The sequence below is a fragment of the Syngnathus acus genome, chromosome 2 (genome assembly GCF_901709675.1).
Source record: "Syngnathus acus chromosome 2, fSynAcu1.2, whole genome shotgun sequence".
In the NCBI taxonomy this organism is placed as follows: domain Eukaryota; kingdom Metazoa; phylum Chordata; class Actinopteri; order Syngnathiformes; family Syngnathidae; genus Syngnathus; species Syngnathus acus.
The window spans coordinates 7,498,088-7,523,025 of NC_051088.1; the positions used below are offsets into that span (position 1 = coordinate 7,498,088).

Consider the following 24,938-nt stretch of genomic DNA (forward strand, 5'->3'; position numbering starts at 1 on the left):
CATTAAAACCATATAATTGAGAAAATACATTCGAAAAATATATGGAAATATAAACAAAAGTGTTTACTACAATATATAATAAAATAGAAAATAAAAAACATAAAAATATTAAAAATGACTAGCAAAATAGATGTAGGAATAAATATAAAAATAGAATGAAATATCAATATATGTATTTTTTTTTTTTTTCAATTACATTATATTCTCATTTTCACTTTTATTTTTGATTTTGGCAGTTATAGTCCTCCATAGAAGATGGCCAGCATTTTTTGTCAGGCCATTATTTTAGGAACCGATTTATTGTTCAAAACATTCCAACAGGACTGAAAGATGAGGGGGCGGGGCTATTGATTACCAGATTGGCTGTAAGCCTGGCATTTGCTATAAAAACACATAGTCCTCTTCACATCATCACCGTTTGTCTTACAGACTGCATCGTGCAAAAGAATGTCTGCTTCGCTGAGATTTCGTGCAGCATTATGTGAGTACCCACTTTAAAGGCATATCTGCTACATGTCAATTGTTAAGTTCAAGGAGACTGAGTCTAAATTTGACAATTTGTACCAGTATAATTTTCTCTTCATAAAGCCAAATTGATAGTAGTGTTTTTTTTTTTTTTTTTCTTCCATGTAACACACGTGCATCTTAGTCTTCATGGTTACAAGGCAGGCTTGGCATTTTTAGCTGTCAATGGCAATGGAGTTCCAATGATAAACATGATGTTGAGTGAAAGAATTATTAAATAATCTAGGTATTTGTAAAATCTACAATTTAATGATAAACACAATCTCATACAGCCTTTGTAAAACTGGATTAGAAACTATCACATGAGATATCTTTGGCCAGTCTGTAAATTTTATTTTTTTAATTTTGCAGTGCTGTCCGCAATGGCTTTGCTTCTCACAGCAGGTGACTATCAGATTTAATGCCCAGCATACACAAGTAGCCTTTCATTTCTAGTTTCCTCAAACAATCTTTTGATGCATTCACATTGGTTTCTGCAGTTTATGCTGGAGAGCAAGTGACAACCTGTGATTGGTATCGTTTAAACATCCATCGCCTGCACTGTGGTAAGACATGGTCTTAAGAGTTTTAGTTTTGGCTTTTTTTTTTTTTAAGGCAAGCTCTAATTTAAAGAGGGTCAACCCAGCGCAATGTTGATTGCTGTCTTTCCCTCCCAGATCATGGCGTGATCAACGTGGAGCAGGCTTTGTATGGTCGCTCAAGTTCACTGATCTGCCATGAGGGCAAATCTCATAAAGAGCTGGCTAACGTACGGTGTGCTCAGCAAGGCACTTTCGACAAAATTAAGACAAGGTATTCATTGGGCTTATTTGACGATCGTTGGCATTGGGTTTTGTCTTAAATGTTTATAAAGTATCATATTTAAAAAAATAAAATCTATACTGCTACCCTTGACAATCCCAGATGTCTGCATTGCATTTTGATAGCGTTGAATGTGTTACAGCAGAAAATGGAGGAACTGTCTCTTCAGTTTGTAAAACTGAGAAACATTTCTTAGTCTACAAAAATCATGACCGACATAAATTGAATGAACCGATGCATTTTAAATTCAAAACATGACATTACATCTACATATTGTAGAATAGCAGCTGTCTGGCATCACCCATGTGGTAATGGTTTATGAAAAGTGTAAGATGTGGATTATGCTTTGAACTTTTTAAAGGAACACTGTTGAATCATGCTATTTGTGTCCAGATGCAATGGAAAGACGGTGTGCGAAGTGGGCATCAATGACTTGCGCAACCCCGATCCATGTCCTGGCACCTTCAAATATTTGCAAACAAACTTCACCTGCTTGTATGCATGTAAGTCACCTGTGTGCCATAGTGTGCATTCAATACCTTAATTTAAATTTTCTCTACAGTTACTAGTGTGGCGTGTGAACAGTCAGAGGCATATTTGTATTGTGGTGAGACACAATTTTTTTTTTTTTAGCTGAATTCCCATTATGAACTTTCTTTGAGTATTTGGCTGACTCAAATGTCAATTACCACCTTTCATCTTGACGTCAGATCCACAAACTGTTATTTTGGTCTACGGTGCTGACTACGGACGCCGTGACCGAGTGACGTGCGCAAACAAAAGGCAGCTAAAAGAGATTGAAAATACAAACTGTCTGCACCCAACGGACATTGTCGCCTCAAGGTATGGTAACACGAGTCAGCCTGTTTGCATCACAATTATCACCTTGTTCTAAATACCTGCAGTTTGTCTACATGCACTGTGATTGATTGGTGACAATACAAAATGTAACCGGTTTGTTCCCCTCAGGTGCAACGGAAAACACAGCTGTAGGATCGCAGCCACCAATTATTTGTTTGGAGACCCCTGTGTAGGCACCTACAAGTACTTGGAAGTTTCTTACACATGTCACTGTAAGTAGTTTGTTGCTCATGTAGAAAGTGACTTTCGCTTCACGGAAAAGGCTGTGAAAATGTGTCCTTGTATCTTATTTTTTGGTGACACGAACAAATTTGTTTAATCGTAAGTCATTTTTTTGGATGCATAGCTTGCACAGTTTGCAATTGTATTACAAAGAAGTTTACCAGTAGATTATTTAATCATGGTACAGTCTAAACTCTTTTTTCTTTTTCCTTACAGCTCCAGGGAGTGATCTCAAAAATGCTTACTAAATTTGTGGTTACAGTACCTGCATTTTTGAGTCCATTGTGCAACTGTACACTTGCTGGTCCCATACTCGGTGGCGGTCAAATGTCACTGTTCAAATTGGATCCACACACTCTTTCCCATCAATAAAGAGACTTTAATTCAATGCTTGTGAAATGTTATGCATTTTCTTATGCAGTGTGCACCCTTAAAACAATCACTTTCACATTTACTCTGCTCCTCCTGAAAGTTTTGCATTGTTGAATGATAGAGCTGACATGTTTAATTTTTAGCTTTAAGACTCGTAGTATTCTAACTTGGTCACTATCACATTATGGCAATTTTCCAAAAATGATGTGCTTGAAACTTTACATGTGATCAATTAAGCTATTGGTTTTTATCAAATGATCTTGAGTTTCTGCCACTTGGTTGCAATCACTTTTGTAACCAGTTGATTTTTGGATCTGTGAATGCACACCGGTTAACTGTTGGCCTAAATCAAATTTACATTTGCAGAACTGGTCCAACATTGTCCCATTGAGATTTTACTGTCATGGCTCACTTGGCACCTTTAGGAATTGCTATTAGCATCAATCAAACACTGCAACTCAACATTGTATGTTTAATGAACTAAGACCTGTGAACGTAGTGCAGCAAAGGGGTAGTTATCTTGGCAGGAATGCTAGTTCAAACCAGTCACTGTATGACCGTCATGCACAGTTGCACTAACTAGTTAATTATGGAGTCCAAATGCAAATACCAGTTAAAACAATTTAAATGAGTGCCACAAAACAGTCAATTTATTTGAATTTAGAATGAGGTGTGAGGGTGCTTTCAGGCTTAAACTAGAAAAAAATGAATTTGCCCAATTTCTGCTTCATTCCTAGAACTCAACCCTTGTGGAAACCTGGGATTACTGTACTACCAAATGACTGTCAAGTTGGGGATGTCTCCGGAGAGGTCTGTCTTAGACGGGTAGACCACCTTTAGGTTCCCGTCCTGGTCGACAGTTCGGACCTGTTGGATGGTCAAATCACTGCAGGCGTCTGTGCTAGTTGGCTGGCCTGATGGGGCGTCCTCTTCATCAGAGCCCACTTCCTCTTGATGCTCGACCGTGAACTTGTTCAACTCTGCCATTTTCTGCAAGCAAACAGAAGTTATCCTTCTGCTTTGCACAGTTTTGACTTATTTCAAAGTTTAACGTTCTTAAAAGTTTGGATGCTTTATATTTGTGTAATTTGAACAAAAGGGGCTTACTGCAATCAGAGTGTCCATAACATCTTTGCAAGTCTGCAGGCTGTTTGCACTCGTCACTTCCAAAAACAACTCTTTGGTTGTCTTTTTGATCTGTTGAGAAGCGGCATACACAACATCATGTAAACCATAATGGACTTTAGCTTTTTTCAAATGGCCAAGAGAGAGTATGCTCTTTGAAGTCTTGTCATAAATGCTCCCCAAATTATATTTTTATAAGAATCACACACACCTTGGTTTTCTCACTGTTTGTGATAGGTGGAAATGAGATCACGTGGCCCTCTGCATCCACAATACAGGGATAAAGTGCTTTTCCTTGAAGAAGGTCCAGGTATCTGGAACAAGGTGGTAAGCATGTATTGCCTTTATTTAAAAAACAAACAAACTGAAAGTTGCTTCAGATTTTGTAAGAAATGTGAGCTGTGAAAGACCATAAATTGAAGCATAAAAGAAATCAAAATATACTTAGTGGATATTACAAGCCTATCTCTAGTTCAAATGATTGTGACCTGTTACCTACTGTATACAACTCAATCGATAGATGTAAAAAAAAAATTAACTACTGATAGTTGCATAAATGTAGACACCCTAGTTGGGATATGCTGTTTACAATTAACCAGATCAGAATAGAAATTCAGCTTATCTATTTGTACTTGACCTCTCAAAAAGATTTTTTTTTGCCAATTGACTTGAGCAGCTTATAAATCACATTATTGGTGGAAAAAGTAATTTTTTTTTTTTTTAATAGTATTTTGGCCACATGAAAAAATATCCTGGTATTTGGACAGGAGTGTTTTAGCTGTTTGTTTATTGTATTACAACACTTTCTTGCAATTTCCAGTCATTTTGTAAGCTTAATTTCCCCCCCCAACAGACAGAAATGTTTCGATAAAACTTTGGGACTGACTTGTGAAGACCAGTGACATTCTGCCGCTTCTTCTGCTTCCTCAGCTCATCAGCCTCCAGTTGAAGATGCCTCATCAGCTCCACGGCTGTCATTTCCTTCCGACCTAACGGCGTGATCTGACAAGGCACAAAAAAAAAAGAGCCACCGATGACAATCTATAAGACTTTGGTTGTGTTGCCCATCGGAATTAGACAGGGCTTTATGTAAGCCTACTTTGAGCTGTGTGGGAGGTTTGGCATCATACACCAGTGGACCTTTGAGAAGCTGTACATCATGAGTGGCGATGGTCGCGATGGTCCTCTTTCCACATATGTCCTCATGAACTTTCGTCTGGTGGGGACAAGTGAAACCTCTAAGTCTAAGAGAAGGTTGATGTATTGAGCAAAGACATGAGGGCAGCTTATGTTAGAAGAGGAGAATGCAGAAGATAGACTTTGTAGAGCGACCCTGATGACAAGATGTATAGAGGATGGATGGGTGGATAGATTGGATGGGCTCAACCAGTTTCAATTTCTACAGAAACCTGTTCAGCAAAAACTAAGTGGACTTTGCGGGTTGTTGACAATGCCTGCATTGCTTAAAAAATATCTTGGCCACATAATGATCGAAGTGAAAAAAAACCCCAAAAGATCACAATTTATTGACGTACCTGTGCCACAAGGAACCGCTTAAGAGCATTCCCAGGTTTCAGGAGCATGCCTCTTACCACACAGCACACCAAGTAAGGGCGTACATCCTTCACCTCCGCACTCACTCTGACCGTGAGTGCCTCAGGCGCATCGGAAACATGGAGAACCCTCACCACCATCTTGTTGATTTCTTCCAACTCGTCTCGTTCTTCCTCCTTCTTCTTCTTTTGCTTCCTCTTCCTGTCATTTACACCCCGCCCCCCTTCCATGTCACCTTTCTCCTCTCCCTGCCTTCCTTTTCCTCTGAGGTAGTCGAGAATGGACTTGGTCTGGCAGCCTTTCACCATCTTCTCAAGGCGCTTGTCATTCAGCTTGTTGCCTCTGAAGTTGATCTCCTTTAGCTTGGGGCAGTCACTCAGGCTCAATGGGATGTCGCTCAGCTTGTTGTTGGAGAGATCTAGCACCTGAAATGGCGAACAAGAGTAGAACCACATCAAGGTCTCGGAGTGACTTTAGCACTTTGAAATGAAAAAGCAATTCATGTTAATTCTGTTATAAAAAGAACAGTGGCAACCAAATACTATTTTGTACCCATGCTTGTGTGACCTCTTTCTTGCAAACAAATGTGTTTCTTGTAATATCATTAACGTCTGATAGTGGTATGACGTTTTTCTCATAAAATGTTGTGTTTTTTTAAATTACCAGAGTAACTTTCTTAACATTAAAATTGCCCCCCAACAACTCTAGGAATCTATCCATCCATCTGTACCGCTTGTCCCCACAGAGGTCTTGGGCGTGCTGGAGCTTATCCCGTTTTTTTGTGTGACCGTGACCCGACGTTCAGGGCTTCACCTTCAGAGCTGATAACTTGTGAATATCCGTGCTGAGCTCCACGATGGCATTATCCGAGGCCATCAGGGTGCTGAGCAAATCCAGCCTCTCCGAGTAGAAATCGCTCGGGAACCCGATGATGCGGTTCTTGGACATGTTGACGCTGCAAAGCTTGGGGCATTGGCTCAGTCCATCCGGGAGAGCCTCCAAGTGGTTACAGCTCACGTTCAAAGTGGTTAGCTCGCGTAATTGCGTGATCCCTTCCGGTAAAAGGCCAAGGTTGTTAGCTGACAGGTCCAGAACTTTGAGCGACTTGAGGCTGCTGATGATATTCGGGACACATGCGAGATTATTTCTGCACAGGATGAGACTCTGAAGGTTTGTCAGATGCTGGATGTCCTCGTGGAGCTCTGTCAGACTTGGGCACTGGCTAACCTCCAGATAATTGAGGAGCGTGAGGGAATAAATGGCTGACGGAAGGCCCCCGTATGATGAAATTTTTGTATTGGCCGAAGTACCTTGTAAAACCAGTTCACGTCTCTTCTCTGCTGCTGCTTTTTCCACTTCTGGCCATGCTTTCGTGTCATCCATGTTGGCGATTCGACCGCCGCTAAAGGTAAACAAGGGTATCCGTAGCTTCCGTTTAAAGCCTTCGGAATAAAAATCAAAACACTACTAATTAGCGTCCTTCTAAGGACCTAATGAGAATTAAAATATATGAACGTACCAGAAAGGTCTATTCTTTTATCTTGGTTCAACAATAGTGGTTAAAATTATACGTTGTGACTCGTGACCCTCAACAATACACTTTTAATACCTTTATTTTGAAATGACAAACGTGGTATCCGGTTTATAGGCGGAAGACGGCAGAGCGTTACGATAGGCCCGGTAAGTGTGAAACTACACTGACCACAGTGCATTGCGATGCCAGCCGCGACATCGCGCATGCTCGTGCAAGTTGTCGCTTGCGGTGATGGGGATGAGACGCTAGTGCGAGCTGTCAACATTACGGTGACGTTTACGGTAAGACTTATTTGAACGCACCAAATGGTGCCTTGTCTGTCTTGCAACTATTTAAAACGTAAAGCACTCAGACTGGGAGACATATTGTTGTGTGATCGGTGAGAGCTGGCCAAAACAACGTCACAACACAGCTAGTGTAAGTAAGTAAGCTCTGCCATGTTGGTCAAATCCCCATGAGCGCTCGCCCATCATGAAAAGTCGTGTAGAGAAACTACCACTCAAGTGTTTCGATTTCATTAAAGCACGGTCAGTATCATCATTACCCGCGTAATATACAGTATTAGTATTAGGTACTATGTCCTGGGTTCTTTTTTGTCACCATTCAATAGCTACACACATACATACCTATACTTTGGAAAGATATCTCGTTATTAATATTGTTTAGTCAAATACAACCATTTTATAGTAATAGCAATAAGGAATTGTATACAATAATTCTGTATTAAATACTGCCCTGTTAAAATTGGTACAGAAAGATAGGTCTCGTTTTTTTTTTCTTGACCTAAAACAGTAACTCATTAAGACTAATTCTCCACACAATACATCACGGGAATATATGTGACCTGGCTTGTTTTTATTTTTGCAGCATACGGCGGAGGGATGCCCAGAAAGATAGCATTTATTGTACATAGTTCTTCCAGTCATGAGGACAACTTCAGTGCCCAGCACCTCATTGTCCATGCACCCACTGTCAGTGGTTGGAGATCTAGCAGGTAATATAGCAACACCCCACTGATTGTACATCACCCAATGACTGTTGTCATCACTGGTTACATTTCAGGAATTCTAAAAATCAAGGTCAAATGCAACAATACTACTGATCTGCATTATATCTGTATTTTATTTTATCCTATACAGACACCCAAGCAATGTCCTCTCACTTCATAAAATGATGTCAGCCTCTCTTAGTTCCTGATTCTTTTATTAAGTCCTGATTATTGTTATTGTCAAAGTCAAAGTCAAAGTCAAAGTCAGCTTTATTGTCAATCCCTTCATATGTCAAGACACACAAAGAAACCGAAATTCCGTTTCCTCCATCCCACGGTGACGAGACATACAAGTAGGCGACACAAAACAAAAACAAGAAGGCACAAACCATAAATAATAAATAATAAATAAAATAAAATGAGCATTTTTTTTGTGCATTATTGTGCAGGGGAAACCTCAAGCTCTGTTATTTCTAAAGTAGTTTAAAGTAGTACACTTCTACTGTAGACTTGGCAGGTGTCATTGTTGAATTCTGTTATATTAATACTGAACCACTTCCCTTGCTAAATTAATTTTCTGTGCTGTGAAACCTTAAAATTGACCTATTTGAAATAGTCACGGAATCTTGTGACTGCTGTATGGCTGCTGCAATGGCGGTACAATTGGATCGGGTTTGACTCGCTGGCCAAAATGATGCAAAATGTTCCACAGGTTGTGTAGCTACCCTCAGCACATCACCCTGCAGCTGGTGGAAAGATGTCGGGTGAGGAAGCTGCAGTTGCTGGCCCACCATTACCTAATCCCGGCTAAGGTGGAGTTCCACATTGGAGACAGTCCTCCTGATCCTTGTACATCCATGTTCATCGGCCAACTTCACAAGTTAGGGTGAGACTACTGAGGATAATTTTAAACTCCTATTTTTTTAGATATTTTACAACTGTCCAAAGAAGGCATTCCTGGTGAAATAGAGTTGTAGAATCCATTGATTTTGGAATGTGAGAACAGGACATTCATGAGATACATGTAAAGAAATGTTCATTTCAAAATTATCTGTAAGCATGTTTCAAAAAATTTATTCACAAAACATACAATTCTGCATGATGCCCTCTCTCCACAGCTACGTGTCTCTGTCGGACAATGAGAAGACTGGCTTCAGAGCTCGGGAGCTGAAGTCGGTCCATGTAGATGCTGTTGGAACGTACCTGAGGATCACATTCCACAGAAATCACGCGAATCGTCACAATCGCTACAATCAGGTAAATGAAGCTCAGTGATGTCACAGTCTATCTTCGTCAGTGTGCAGAGTGAAAGTGAAGCGCGCTGTGGCTACTTTAACACCCTTTCTATGACCCGTTCTGAAGCTGATAGCTCTGTGGTTGGAAGAATAAATCATCTTACCTTATGTCAAAATTTGTATATTACACCTCACAGACATTTATTTGGGATTTCAGGTTGCGCTGGTGGCCATCAATGTGCTGGGTGATCCCCTGGATGGGGGCGCTTCTTACACTATTGTAAGTATCAGCTGTTATTGAACTTTTATTTGTGCAGCAGTGGGTGGCGCTGTTGTGCTGTAGTTTATCTTGAGACATTTCCCCGGCTTACTGTACAATGGTGGACATTGAGAAATTGGTCTTAACTTTAATTTCAAATGGAATTAAAAAGTCTTAAATTTACCTTGCCTTTAACTGAAGGAAAGTTATGAGATTATTATTATTATTATTTTATTAATTTGCATCCATTGTTAATTGAATTGTCCATAGTCATGAGTGTGAACGGTTGATTGCTTGTGCCCCAGGCCATGGTGTACTTTCCGTCTCTGGGACGCAATGCAACACCTCTGACCCTTTCCATATAAGGAAAAGCTGCATAGAAACTGAATGGAACATGTTTTTGGCTCCAAGGCTTAAATCATTAAGAAATGCTAGTTGTGGTGCCCATATATACGGTATGTTTGAATGATTGATGTGACAAGAATGTAGAAAGGAAATACAAGGGGAAGTTCGGACTCAATCACACAAGAGGGAGTCTTTTAGTTAGTCATTGTAATCAGATAAGCCTGCAGACAGATAGCTTTTGAGGGGAGAGCACTTTTAAACATGCACCCCCGCTCACACACACATTCACAGACACACTCTCACTCTCTCCCTTATGTAAAGACACTGACACACTCGTGCACAGATTCCAGCGAACAAGCAGTGCATTGTTTTTCTTGCTAATCTGACTAAGGACCTCCACCTCAGCACTGAACCCACCTGTAGGGGTTCAGTTGCTTGCATATACATCTCTTCCCTGGTCTCAAATTGTGTTGACACAACTCATGCTGAACATGCACAGTGATGTTTGTATTCCTAGCAGCAAGAAGCAGTATGTACATCTTGTAATGTAATGTAATGTAATGTAATGTAATGTAATGTAATGTAATGTAATGCAATGACTTCTTGACTTGCGGCCTTCATCAATGTTTATCATTGTATTACTTAGTTTTGTGTCAGGTCATATCATTGTTCTTACTATTGCTTCCACTTAATTTTATCAGTAGCCTTTTGGGTGGTCCAGGCCAGCAAGACCTTTACTTTTGACCTAAATACTATTAGAGGTTCTGGATGACATTTATAACAAGACTTCTAATATTTATGCCATAGAGTTGTAGTAATTTATTTGGATGTCAATGGTGAAGTGTATTTTCCTCATTTTGTAGTATTTTATAATCCTAATTTTAATCTGAACTCTGCTCGGATTGAAGAAATGTTGTCCACGTAAGCGTAGCCATGTATCTGTACAAGTTTAGTGCCAGATAACAAGGGAACATCTTGTGTGTGTGTGTGTTGTGTGTGTGTGTGTTGTGTGTGTGTGTGTGTGTGTGCGTTCGTACGTGTGATGTGTCCATCTGTTTACCCCCAGCCAAGAGGAGAGCAGCTGATCGAACACTACCTCAACGGCACCCAGCTGGAAGCCGCCTTGGATGCGACCCTTGCAGGGTGAGACTCGGCCATTGAACCCGGGTGTCTTTGTCTTGTGTTAATAATACTGCACAAGCAAGAGACAACCAATAAGGCATTCAAGGACTCGTAGATAGAACACAACAATTTCATATTGTTTGATGGACAAATTAGCAGATTTGCAAAATTGCTCATCAAAAAACGTTATTTCAAGCCTTGTGCCCCTGTAAAATATTCAAAATAATTTAACCATATGAATATTTTCAACCTTGGTGTGTGCTCTTTTTAGCATCCCTGGTGTCTTTAAACTTGCAATCAATGAGCCGGTCTAACTAGTTTCAAGTAGTCACTGTGCTTTTTGGTGACATGGTGTGTTCCACACTAAACATAGGACGAAGAAGCGAAGGAGACATTTGACCCGAAAATTAGAGACGAGCATATTTCTGTGATAAATTTAAAAGCCATGCGAATCTAGCCAACCTCCCTGGGCGTAGCTGGAACATGCCAATGACAAGTTGAGGAGACGGGTAATACAAAAGTAATAATACAAATGTGCCCAGAGCAACCCCAAAAACAAACAAACAAACAAACAAACAAACAAACAAACAAACAAACAAACAAACGTTTACTTGGGTTACCTTTGTATGATATTTACATTTTTTATCATTGAATCGGAATTGGAGAAGCCTGGAAATAAACCGTCCATTTGGGAAAATCTTGAAACCGCATCTAAATCCAAAACCCGCATTTAAGCCTAGTTGACCGGTTTGGGGAATTTGGCAGACCCCACTGCCCCTTGAAACTTGTTGGCCTAAAGTAGACTAAACTTGAGAGCAGCTGGAAGCAGGTCCAAATAGCGGTGCAGGTGATGTAACGTGATTTTTGTTAAATTCGATCATGGTGCAGGCAGACAGATTCAGCTGTGTTCACACCCGCAATGGCGCACAATTAGACAGTGCTTTGCTTCGGACATTCGCCAGACACGAAAATAAAGCCCAATTTGTGTCTTTCTCTTGATCTTAGAAAATATGACTCCACATCTCCCTTGGATGACCTGGCCTTTGATATGTACCAGGACCCTGAAGTTGCCTGCATCATCCGCCAGCTGGATCAAAAAAAGCAGGATATGGTTCACCAGGAGAGATTTGAGCAAGCCAAGTATCTGAAGCAGGCTATTGCTGATCTTCAAAAGGTACCATCAATATTGTTCCAGTATATTGAAAAATAATTGGTTTTCTTTTGAAACAAAATTCTTAAATGAAGAAAGTTCGCCAACAATATTTTGCCTCTGATTATTGCACCTCTGAATGTTCTCTTTGTGTACGCCACCCTAAAAAAAACCTGTTCAACATTTATTGAACAGTACTTAAACATTGCTCAGATTCCCGTTACTGACCCGTTTGTATACAGTGTTGCCATGCACACCATGAATTCTTAATAAGCTCAACAGCTGCAGTGACTGTCAGGTCATGTCGATTCTTCTGCCTTCTTACTCAACCTCACAGCTTTTTGTAACCAGAGAGCAGCCACACTTGCCTTGTCAGCTGCACAGCAGTCAAAGCTGTTGCCATGGCAGTCTGAAAGCCAATGAATACACTGTATGCATGTAGTTAATTGCAAGCTTTATTTTATCCACTAAAAGAAGTGGAACTCCTCAACAGAAAAGCATTGTAGAATTTTCTTGCCAGAGAAAAGATGTTGCTCGGTTTAATTAGGGACAATGACATTTCCTCACAAATGAATTTTGCCTTGTTGATTTCAGTTTGAAAATATAGATTCACCATTAGGACAAGTCAAGCCAAATTTATTTATATAACCCTTTCATTAATTAGAACGTGGTGCTGACTCGGTGACTGATAGAAACTTCACACTTGCAAACATGATGACAAAACTGCTATAAGCTTCATGAGCATGAAAACTTACTGTGCCTTTGTTATCCCAATTTTCTTACGTCTACTGTGCCAAATTCTCAACAGTACTTGACTAGCGCATATCTAAATCTATATACCTACGTAATCATAATTCCCATACTGTAGTGTTTCTTTGGCAGCAGTAATTCTTCCTCAAAGTAACTGGCTGACTTCATTTGGTTTGGACACCAAAGAATGACTTGTTAGAAAGAGCAGTTGTTCTGTCTGAACGGCATCCTGACAAGACCTCTACCCATTCTGGACAGGCTGGAGAGCATTTGGCAAGGTTCGATGTGGAGAGGCAGTGTGCAATTGAAAAGGAGGAATATGACCTCGCCAAGAAAAAGAAGGATGAAATGGATGCATACCGGCGGAGTGTCTACCAGCAGCTGGAAGTCCACAACCTGTTTGATCATATGGCAATTGTTAGTCACCAAACACAGGCAATGGTACGTGAGTTGCTCTCGATGCCGTATTTTTTAAGAAGGTAGGGTGTGGGAGGCACAATTTATTTGAAGTCACGTCCGCTCATTTGCTTCATCTTTAGATCACAAGTGCATCGGAATCATGTCCAGCCAAGGAGGTTCCATCACCTCTTTGTTCTTCAGCCATCCCTTCGCTCCCCACCAAGTCCATTGACACAAAAAGGAAAGAGAAAGCCCTTTCAAATACTCCACAGAGCCGTCTGTCAGACTCTGACACACTCTTACCAAAATGGAGCAACTCACCTTGCGCCTCGTCTGAGATTCAAATAATACATGTAAGTGCCACTTATCTTAGCTGAAGAAAAACCCCACAGAAAATAGTGATTCAGATTTAGCTCTCTTTCTTTGTACATGCTGCTATAATAAGTGCAACATGGGCCTTGCTCTCCGACAAAGATGAGCAATATAAAGCCATGTGGGACTAGAGACAAGCCAAAATCAGCATCACACAAATGAGTGAGAGGCAAAAGTAGCTCACTAACTTTGAGTTAGCGGTGCTGCGGGCTAGGTCTCTTAGTATGACAACTGCTGAATTTGTGGCTTGTTTACAATCCCTGTATAGTACTGAAAGTGGCTACATTTTGAGTCATGTGGGTGGAACACATGGCAGAAGGTATGTGCTGTGTACCCAAACAGTGAAAGGTTTTAGTGAAGTCAAATGAAGGAAAAAAAATGTTTCTTCTCAAGGTGTCTGGCTGCATAAGTAATTTTGTCTTATTCATAGTCAGCGTGTCTAGTCCACCTCAGGCCAGGTACACGGGAGGATTGTTGGTGGTTGGATTCTTTTTACATTTTATTCACCACCTCCCGAGGTCAGCCTCAACTACAGGTTTAAGTTTCTCTATTTAATTAAAAGTCTGCAACAGATGACTGACGCCGCCAGCTGCCCATGTGGGTTTAAGACCGAACCTTTGAGCTGGTACGAAGCAGCCGACCACTGATCGGCCCAGGGGGCAAAGCGAAAGAGGATTTACTGAAGGGTCCCGAGGGCTGCGCGATCTTGAAAAACATAACAATCACATTTATTTCAGTCACGCTTATTTATTTGTATATTTGCTATAGCAATCATTATTATTATAAATGATTGTTCATTGAGTCCAAACTTAATATTTATTCAACTAGTAAAACGCTACTACTCAGAACTACCATGACTCCTGCCCATTCAACCCTGCGCATTGAATACTTTATTATTTTCTTTAAATTCAAATAAGTAAACTGGATCTTTTTTTCTAGTTTCATACTAAGTACAATGGGTTTTCCATTTCAACAAATTTCTTTCATTAGTTCATCGGTGTGCCTTTTGATGAGAGGCATCTGCCAGCCCCACAGAGAAAGGACCAGCCAGTGGAGGCTATACAGAGCCCTGCAATGGTTCACTCTGTTCCACTTGACACCCAACGTAGTCTGCTTAGCCCTGAGGTGGGCGGAGAACCGGAGCCCCTCTCGGAAAAGGCTCAGAGAGAGGCTGGCCATGCAATAGAGGTGTACGGTGAGAGTCTGGTAAGTGGCAGAAAAGGTGAAAACCGCTAAGTGATTGCATGGGATTGTATAGAAACTCCATATCTATTGTGTCATAAAAACAGATGAATTCCAAAGTAAACATTATGATTTGGTTTTTTCCCTTGACTACTCTTTTCCAGGTTGCAAGGGCATATTCTAAATCCTGGTCAAATAGGGAAGATGCACTCCTGGCAGTGCACAAGAAGCTCTTGGAAGTGCCCTCCACGACTCCCAAAGAGGAGCTGAGAAGCATGATAAGAGCCGCAGTCTTCTTGGTCAAGAGGGCCCTCTCGGAGAAAGTTTCATCTGTAACTCCTTTTCTTTCTAGTCATTGGGTGTTTTGTTTGTTTATTAGTTTTTTTAATCAATTCCACCAATGGTTCTACCAATGTATCCGCAGTTATATGTTCACTGGAACCCCGTTACAAACACATTTTATGCTCCTGGTTTTGAACTCTCACACACGGAACAGTGTTTTCCCTATGTATGGCATCCCAACCTCCTCACCAAGAGCTTGATTCCTCAGTAAAAAAAAAAATAACATCACAAAAATAGCACAGTAACATTTCTCTCGTGTAGAGCAACAACAATTCTCAAGGTTATTAGTTTATTACTGGAACCACCATGTATCTAAATGCATTTACACGTACATACGTTCCCCATCAAGGTGTTCGCGTATGTGGTTATATATTCAAGTCATTATCTTCTGATTAATCATTAGATCATATACCAGTAACTGCACCCGGGGTTTGGAAATGCGTTCAGGTCCCTGAAACTCATCTTCTTTTTTAACTTCACCTTTAAGTAGCCAGGTAAGGCAATTCAATGCCAACCTGCCTTCAGACAACAGAGTAAACAAAGCACAATAAAATCAAATGCAAATGAATATACCAACAACAAAGTGCACAATTCGATTTTGGATATCTTAGTAATAAAATCTGCCTCAACTTAGGTTTTCCAAGCCTCCTTGAAGTTGCTGCTCTTCATGTTGAGCCAGCTCATCCCAGGTCTGGGCAGAGTTGAGGTGACCCACTGTTTGGAGAACACTTGGCCCACCCTACTGGCCAGGACTGGAGACTTGACTAACCACCTCCGCAACGCTGCCACAGCTACTATCCAGGTATTGTATCACAATGACACTCATGGCCAGTCTAGGCGGCTCATTTAATTCCCTTGACATGTACCATACTAGTCTCGACATGGTGGAAACGCATGGTGCAGTTCGCATGTTTCCACATTCCAGTCACTTGATAAAATGTCACAGATGAGGTGTTCCATCTTCTTTGCACATGACTTCCTCTCCAGCCAGATGTTTGTGTTGAAGGATAAATTAGAATGTACAATGGCACACGGATGCGACTTGACAATGGCTTACAGTGCATCATCTCTGTTGTTTGCTGTTTAGGAAATTGCTGCCCTGAAGGATGTTCGGGTCTTGCACTTTGTACACGTTGAGCTGGTGAAGCCTTTCAAATCCAACTTTCCCTCTCGTCTAGCCCAGAGTCGGGCCGAGCTGCTCGAAAATCTCCTGGTGGAGCTGGGCACAGAGAATTCTGGATTCACCGTGGTGAATGTAATGATGGTAAAGGACTTCAATTGATTCATTAAATGTCCTGGCTCTTGCATTGGGTCACCAAATTTGTTGACTCATTTTAAGATTATTTTGGGAAAGCAACCTCTTTTTCCCCACTTCACAAGATACTTCAAAAGTAGAATGTCATATATCGCAGAGGCCAAGTTTTGGTTGATAGTATTTCAGGTATCCATGAATTGAATTTTTGGGGTCAAAGTGTGTTCATTTTTGTAACCTTTACAAAAGCTTTTACACACCTTGATGAGTTGCAAAATTGTGTAGGCAATGCGCAGTCTCTGGACACAAAATAACATTTCATTTCCTTAGCTTTCAGCACTAACCTAATATCCATGTTGAAAATGTCCACTTACTGACCACGGTGGACAAGGCAATACTTGTCCTTTTCTTTTACTTTATGACCCCTCACCCCTTTTAGCCCTCCTCCTGAATCTTTTATCATTGAGGGCAAATTGTTAGGTTTGCCTTTAACCTTTTCCACACAGGTGGCCTTTGTTTGCATGTTTGCACATGCTTGCTGGTTGCCTTTGTGTGGAGCGCCTCCAAGATTTGCTTAGGAAACACTTCCAGTCATGATTGAGATGTGACGGGATGGAGGGGGGTTTCCTTTGCTCATGTCACTTTAAACATTTCAGCGAGTATCCTGCATGCATGGTCTGTGCTAAGATTAAAACTTTTTCACAATTTATTTATTTATTATTATTTATTTGATCCCACAGCTGTAATTAGTTGAATCAAACAAAATATGCCTTTTTTGCAGTCGATAGCATCCCCAAAATAACCAGAGTGATAGATTTTTTTTCTGTTACGCAGTAATATGTCTTCCACTCTCAAATGTTCTGTAGTGAAAACCATCCGAGCCATCCAATGGACAAGACCCTCATTTAAATATGGTGGTCAACAGTTTCACACCCATTGCTAACATCAAGCACAATCCATAGTGAACGTGCAATTGGGCGTGCACCCTAACCCCTAAACTTAGTAAAACACCCCAGTCATATTGGATCACATACCACCAGCATGTGTAATCTGTTTAGAATGAACATGCAATTTAACACATTTAAAGTCTGTCGGTGTGATATAACTCAATTATTATTCCCTACTCCCTTTCCTAAATGACTTTCATAAAACGCATACGACATGCCTACAGTGGTTATATTTGTATAGGCTACAGAAAAATGTTCTTAGAGTCTTTGCAGTTTAAGTTAACTGGTAATTTGAAAATATACTCCGTTATGTCAAAAACCAACATGAAGGAAAACACTCAATGAAACCACAAATTGTATGTTAAGTTGCAGGAACTTGCTAAGTGCAATAGAAGCCTGTTTAATGCCATTGTTGGTGAAAAATAACTAATGTGAAAATAAGTCATTAGGAAAAAAAAATAGTCTTTTGCAAAGCACTATAGTAATATAACAAATATGTCCTGTATATGTCCACATACCACATGCCCATGTAGCTAGTATGTGAATTTGATACCCCAAGAGTGTTAGGACAGGGATGGTTTGAACATTTTTTCCTTTTCCTACTACCGTTACCTGGGTGATCTGCCTTGTGAAATTCTGTAAGGACTCAGCTTAGGGGCCCACTATGTAACAAGGTATGGGAATCGGAACTGGTTGCAGGAAAGTGCAGGTGGGAGGCATTTCTGTGTACTTGCCGAGGAGCAAGGCACGGAAGCCGTAATTGCTTGGGCGTACGTATTTATGTACCGCTCTCATTTGTGGCACCATGTTACTGATTTATTTGTGTGTTGCAATGTCAGTATAACTTGTATTAGAGTTTTTTGCAAACACACCCAATGCTTTTGGGATGAACTAAAACAGATTTTGAGCCAGGTCACACAGAACATCGGTGTATTGAAGCTGTATATCAATAAACACACTTCTGTTGTATCTTTTTCAGTTTTGTATGGCAGCCTTGGAGCATGGTGCGTCTGCTGTTCGAGAAGTGGCAGTGCGCATCATCTTGTCCATGTACAAGCAGCACAGTTCGGCTGTTCTCAGCTACTTTCCATCTCCTAATGCTGCTCGGAAGAACTTCCTTTACAGAACCTTATTTGATGGCTTTGCCAAAATCGACGGAAAGCTGGTGGAAACTCAGGCAAGACTTTTCATCTGTTTTCCGATCAGGATTTTATGTTGCTGATAGTGATACCAGTGAGTGACATTTGCCGATACCAGTCACATGAATTTTCGCCTTCATGTCAGGGTTCGTTCAAACAGTTGAGGTTTGTTTGGCAGATGCTCGCCTGTACTTTTCTTGTCGCGAGGAAATTTTTAACACGTTCAAAATTTGCTTGCGACAAGAAAAATAAACTGTTGGTTTTATTGAAATGCAATCAATGAAGAGCAGCTTGTAGGTAGGCAATAGCTGCTTCACATATCAGATGGATGTTTTTTCACATGACACCATAGATATCTTTTTAAATTTGATGCTACAAAGGACAAAAGGAAGCATCAAAATTTTAGCTTAAAGCCTCATCAATGCTTGTTTTGATCAAATAATTTGCAAGCATTTAACTATTTAAGATAGACTGTCTTCTAGCTCTCCATTTATTTAAATTCCAATACTTGCTTTGCACTATGTAGCCCATATACGGGTTTGGCTTTTGTTGGATGACTGACATGCTGGGACATTTGACTGTAATGCTTGTGAGTCACCCCGTGAGTAAGCTTAATTTGCACCAGCATCATCAGAATGCTAGCCCTGCCATTACCAAATTGGCACACTGTTGCGCCTCAGTCATCATCAACATCAATGCAGTACAACCTTGCTGCTCCAAAGGTTACAAAGCTTCCAGTTAGTAGCACACATCAGGCTCCACTACTCAATATTCAAATGAATGGTGTACTGACGTTGTGACAAATTTGTCCGGCTCTATAATGGGTGGTGGTTTGCAGGATGGGCTGAAGGAGAAAGAGGAGATCCACTCTTTGCAAGAGCAGCTGGCTGCCTTGAAGGACATGACAGTAGGTGGAGTTGTCATCGGAGCACAGTTACATCACACCTTGTAAAGGCTTCTAATTAACATTTATAACTCCATTTGACTCGGTGGGCTTTCAAAAAGTCTCTTTTACAAATAAAACTGGTACATTGTATTCTCACAAAAGAGGGAAAGGACACCTTCCATTGTCAATGAACAAATGACTGTTTCAAAATCAATTTGGATGTCTGTCCTTTTCTTTTAGATTGGGACCATTTACTCACATGTGTGTCTTTTCTTAAAGGAGGGAGACGGTAAAAGTACCAAAGGACAAATGGCCAAGAAAGAAGTTCCTAAAGTTGAGAGGGTGTCTCAAAAGACTGGTAAACAAAGTACGTATGTGGAGACAGATCCAATTCAGTTTAATGCCTTTCAATTGTTTATTTTTTCCACCATTAGGCTTGGTTTTAAGAGTGGATTGAATGTACTGTTAATCTTTTGAAACCTGCAAAGACAAATATTGATCGCCCCAAACATGACCTGTTCATTGTGGATTGCTTTCACAATTTAAGGAGTTGTTAAGTCGCAACTGCTATAATTTGTCTGTCCAGACACTGAACTTGGGGGCTGCATCAGCCATGAAGGCGAATGTCAAGTATTCCCTATTTTACTCAACTCGGCTTTATTTATTTATAGAGCACTTTTAAAAAAAAAAAAAAACAACTGAAGCAAAATGCTGCAGTTAATATCTCAAACATAAAACAATAAATGACAACTAACTTATTCATTAAATAATTCTTACTTAAAACCAACAGTGGTAACAAATATTGATTGAATGAATGCGAAATTTACAAACTTTTCATAATTTCAATGTTGAAAGAGCTTGATGTAGTGCTGTCCAGTTGGAAGTGACAGGTCTCATCTTCTTGTTTAACAGCAGTTCTAAAATTGTCTCAGAACAAGACAACACCCTCCGAGGAGGTCCAGCAATCTGTCATATACCTGGATAAGTAAGTGACTCGCGTTTAGGCATTAGTCTGTTTAGCTGACTAGTATCTTCATTCACAATACAATGCGGTAGATATTACAGATTCGTGGTCATTGTATTCTAAAACTTCAGTTCACTGTTTTTTCCAGCTTATGTATATTCTGCGGCAAAACTGATGATTCTTTCACGGAAGATGGTTTAGACCTTCACTACTGGAAACACTGTCCCATGTTGCGGCGCTGCGATGAATGCAAACAGGTAAGCTTCCACCAAAGCAAAAAATTGTTTCTCTTTTATTGCAGCTTGTGGTGTTCGCAGGTCGTGGAGATCTCCAGCTTCACAGAGCACCTACTAAGCGAATGTGATAGTAGGTCCAAGTTCAGCCAGTGTCTGCGCTGCTCGGAGGCAGTGGCCACAGAAGATCTGACTCGACACATCCAGGGTACCACTTGCAAACGTGAGTTTCCCATCGAAAGTTTTGGATGACTGGTTGAGTGGGAGCGATGACAATTTGTATTTTTATATCATCGAAGTGTTCAAGCCAAAAGTGATTAATATTTTTTTTTCTATTTCATTAATCCATTAATTTTCTATACTGTGCATCCTCATTAAGGTTGTCGGTGAGCTGGAGCCTTTATCCCGCTGACTTTGTTCATTGGTACTTTGTTGGTTATTTAAGCCTCTTGCTCTGCTTTATCCCATGAAAGTTTGGAAAATTGTCTTGAATTGGAATATAAACCAGATGCAATAAGCTGTAAATCTTGAATTATGCATAAAAGAAGCCAGAAAGCATCTGAAGGCCAAGTGGATGTAGTTTTGAGCTTCAGCTACTTAAAAGTATTTCTCTGTATCTGGCTGGTGCTCCAACCATATGCCAGTATTAATAATTGACAAGTGTGGAGTCTTCTTTGCGTTTCTTTAAGGTTTGGCTTTGTTATTCCATAAATCCCATTATTCTCGACATTAATGGATTTTCTTGATGAATTCCTTCTTGATGAATTAAATCCATCATTGAAACAATGTCTAAATTTAAAATTCCGTTCTTTCCTATCACATTTTCCTTTCCTTTCCAGTGTTCTCTATACCTGTACGGTAGTTTAAAGGTGTCACATTTCTGTTTCAGCCCCCGTCTCAGGTAAACGCTCCAGCCACTGCCCTTTGTGTCACAGCAACTTTTCACCGGGAGAAGAGGTAAGATTCTGAACATGAGTGTGCCAGCTAAAACAACTAAGATGCCATTCATTCTTTTCATTTTTCCGATTTAGATTGGGAGAATTTAGTTACATCACCTTTGCAAATATCAAAAAAGTAAATCTTTTTATCAAAGGTCTCACATTCGAAGACAAATAGCTTGTTTGACAGACCCTGGGCATTCACACCATTAGCATTTCCCCTCAACCATCAAACCAACACTAAAGTAAAAGATCAGAGAGGAACGGAGGTAAAACACTGCTATTGTTGACCCATTTAAAGACTTCAAACGAGGAGACTTCTTTGTTCCTTGCTGTGCTGCCTCATTCCTTCTCTCAAGTTGAATTGCAAAAGGAGAACCAAGGAGGGAAAACCCTGAATAACCTGCAGGGCTGGACTGGGAGATTTTTTCAGGCCAGGAGTCAGTTTTGCAACCAGGCCACCCTGGCTTTGCCCACACGTGCATGTTCACACCCGCACTTAAATGCACGGGCGCCAGCAAAACGCATTTGTGCGCACACACATGCACACAATCAGTCTTTGGATTTTGTTGTGGGTGGTACTGGAAAAAATAATCAATCAAATAATAAATCTTTGGAATGAGGGCGAGCAAAATAATCAAAAGGTCTCTCTGAGTCTGACTGTCTGAGTTGGCCTTTCCCTTGCACTGCTCCCCGGACTTGTCTTGCGTATACTCTGCATCTGCTGAGAGTGTCAGAACAACCAGCATAATAATTATATTATCGACAATAACACATTTAATCAATTTTTTTTTCTCATTTCATTATCATTGCTCGTATTCAAGCAGAGTCTGCTCAAGGAGACCTAACACAAATAGTGTAAATGTACTCTGCGGTGATCTCACTAAAAACTTAGACATGACATGCAGTTTCTTGATGCAAACACACCCTTCAAAATTGCTGAGGGGGAGAAAAAAACATTACGAGAAAGTCACACTCTTGGCTGAACAGATGCCATGAAAGGCCGCAGTGTTGTAGAAGGAAGGAGGGCGGCCATTCCGCCGTTGGCTGGTACCTACAGTTGCCCGTGGCATCCTCGGATTGAAGGTCCTCCAGGGCACAACTGGACTTACTGAGCAGCTTTTGTATATGTTGCAGGCCTGGAAGGCTCACCTAACGGGCAGTGAGGGCTGCAAACAAAACTCACGCAGGGCCGCGGTGTCCCAGAGAACCCAACCAGCACAAGGTGAAGCATTCATACCCGCTTGTCCATACATCCACCAGCATAGCACAGCACACATTACAAAGTGCAACTTTTCCAAATTGGCTTTCTTACTTAGTGACATACATGATTCGATTATATTTATGAAATCTTTACATTGTGATTGTTCATTTCTTTTTATGAGTCTTTAGAACCACAGTAACACAGAAATGTAAAAAACCCAATTCCTATCAAAGAGCTCTTGTGGCTCTTCATGTTGAGTGTTCAAAGGAATGGATAATGGTCTTGTCTGTGTGGCATCTCGAGCCACAATTACTCCAGAAATACATCCGTTTGGAATTAATGGCATAATGTGGGCTCGTCAAGAATGTCAACAGACAACAGCCAAACATGGAATGTGTTTACTTCTCAGGGTGTACCTTAGGGAAAGTAGAGGCAGGTACAGAAAGCCACCATGAGTTAATCTGTGTGGTCTTCATTTTACTTTGGCTATAAACAACTGTGGCAAATATCTTTTCCTTTTATTTTTTTTAAGTTCCAGGAAATTTACTTGGAATAGAGCAGCATTTTCCAAAGTGTTAAGCCATTGGTCTAGCATTATACCCCTGGAAAGTGCTTTCACTACTGCTTAAGAATCCCTGCAATGAGTTTTTTTTCTTGAAGGAGACATATTTTGCCCTTTTCTCGCAGTTTAAAAACAGTTTGTAGATTTCTTAATGTCTTTTTCATGCTTTCACCGAAAATTTCTTCAAAGCACAGGAACACAGTCGATTCAAAACGACACCGCCATGTTTATGCTCTTTAATTGCTGTACGTATATGGCTGCTTTGTTTTGGTCATAAATACAACACGAGACAAAGGTTTTTATCTTTGTCAAGGGTTTGACAGATGGTGGGCCTCTCTGTTTGTGTGCAGGTAAGGCTGTTGCTAGCACAAAGGTCCCAAACACCTGGTCGGTGGGAAGTCGAGGTGGAGCCAGGCCTTTGGGAAGAGGCAGTCGGATCCCGTCTCTGGCACCCCTGGCTAGAGGACATACATCTGGGAAGCGGTGACTGTTGAAAAAGAAAACTCACCTTCTTGCTGTAGAGGATCAACCGTCACCCATTATGTCATGGTCCTAGTTTCTCAATCTTGGGAAAGGTTTTATGCCATGTGATTTGATGACCTGCTTGCAATCAGAATGAATTTCGGCTATTTGTCAGGGTTCATACAACGTTGCAAAAATGTTCACAGACAGTTATTGCTCAGTGAGATACGGGCTGAAATGAGAAGCTGACCTGCTGGTCGTAAAAATGAAAACATTGTCATGCCAACTGAATTCAAGTCAGAGATCTTTAGTCCAAATTTGATCAAGGTCCAAATTGGCTCCACTTGTTCACATCACACATAAAATCTACAAAAAAAACAAAACTAATTATAGGTCCAGGGTATGCTTCATTGCAGCCAATGATGAGGCATGCAGTAAGTCGTTTCACAGTATTTGTATAGCACACCCACATCACATAGATAAACACAAGAAAAAAGACTGGTTAGAGTAATAGCAAAGGTTACAAAGTTCAAAAAGGGGACATTTTGACAATTATGTTGTCATTAAAAAGGTTTCAGAATAAAAGCATGAGACTATTTTAATTACAAACTTGCTCTGGGAGCGAGTTGAACGAGTTAGACTGCTAAAGTGTGGCAGATGGCGAATAGAACCGAGATAATTTCCAATGACGTCATCAGGGGTTATTTTGTCAGACCTGACAATGCCCTCCTACAACTAGAGACCCCAGATGCTACTATACAGCTGTCGATATACTGTATGCCCAGTGCCTGTGGAATTCGACTGCGGCTACACAAACAGAAGTCGCTCAAGCTGTATTTGTTGTCTTGCCAGATGAGGTGTGCATTTGAGCAACTTTACACTAGAAATGTCCCGATCCATTATTCTGCATCGGTATCTGCTCCTTGTCCGGCTCTTTAGTGAGTATCGGACAGAATCGGATTCAGTCACAGGAGCGGGCCGATCCTGTTTAATGTGTTTTTGCGGCGTCGAGTCACAGACTCGCTTTTTGGCTGGCGTAAATCATTTCAATGTACAGTTGAAGTTGAGTTTTGCTAAGGCTTAAGCAAAAGATTGAACTATAGTTCAATGTGTTGTAAGTATAGCAAAACATGGAAATAATCATTTTAATGTGTACTGTAATATATGATTTCTTCCACACCTTAGGGTTGAAGTTAAAAAAATTTTATATAGT

General features: G+C 40.6%; 3 protein-coding genes across 6 annotated transcripts; 2 read left to right on the forward strand and 1 right to left on the reverse strand.

Moving 5' to 3' along the window:
* The first annotated feature begins 887 nt into the window (after positions 1–887).
* Positions 888–2,723, forward strand: LOC119117851 (L-rhamnose-binding lectin SML-like). The gene is made up of 8 exons (XM_037244447.1): positions 888–909; positions 1,005–1,070; positions 1,182–1,317; positions 1,720–1,829; positions 1,889–1,933; positions 2,037–2,169; positions 2,296–2,399; positions 2,626–2,723. Exons 1-8 carry the CDS (start codon positions 888–890, stop codon positions 2,655–2,657), a joined length of 648 nt encoding a protein of 215 aa, XP_037100342.1. The 3' UTR covers positions 2,658–2,723.
* A 510-nt stretch (positions 2,724–3,233) lies between these two features.
* Positions 3,234–7,192, reverse strand: lrrc47 (leucine rich repeat containing 47). The gene is made up of 8 exons (XM_037244496.1): positions 7,163–7,192; positions 6,274–6,924; positions 5,442–5,885; positions 5,006–5,122; positions 4,793–4,908; positions 4,118–4,220; positions 3,889–3,978; positions 3,234–3,771 (listed from the first exon to the last, which is right to left on the reverse strand). The coding sequence occupies exons 1-8, from the start codon at positions 7,190–7,192 to the stop codon at positions 3,553–3,555; spliced, it is 1,770 nt and encodes a 589-aa protein (XP_037100391.1). The 3' UTR covers positions 3,234–3,552.
* Positions 7,165–24,927, forward strand: cep104 (centrosomal protein 104). 4 transcript variants are annotated; one of them, XR_005101337.1, is made up of 23 exons: positions 7,165–7,275; positions 7,862–7,988; positions 8,695–8,868; positions 9,101–9,239; positions 9,435–9,497; positions 10,888–10,964; positions 11,949–12,117; positions 13,102–13,284; positions 13,383–13,595; positions 14,605–14,820; positions 14,961–15,128; positions 15,773–15,940; positions 16,226–16,402; positions 18,317–18,514; positions 19,315–19,383; positions 19,642–19,729; positions 20,275–20,347; positions 20,475–20,583; positions 20,644–20,782; positions 21,449–21,516; positions 22,635–22,722; positions 23,614–23,850; positions 23,889–24,927. XR_005101337.1 is itself a non-coding variant. In XM_037279788.1 (22 exons), exons 2-22 carry the CDS (start codon positions 7,876–7,878, stop codon positions 23,748–23,750), a joined length of 2,829 nt encoding a protein of 942 aa, XP_037135683.1. In that variant the 5' UTR covers positions 7,165–7,275; positions 7,862–7,875; the 3' UTR covers positions 23,751–24,927. The 4 variants fall into 4 exon arrangements, 3 of the variants coding, with proteins under 3 accessions (XP_037135683.1, XP_037135690.1, XP_037135694.1); XM_037279788.1 differs by having other exon boundaries at positions 23,614–24,927; XM_037279795.1 differs by having other exon boundaries at positions 7,226–7,411; positions 23,614–24,927.
* The last annotated feature ends 11 nt before the right edge of the window (positions 24,928–24,938 follow it).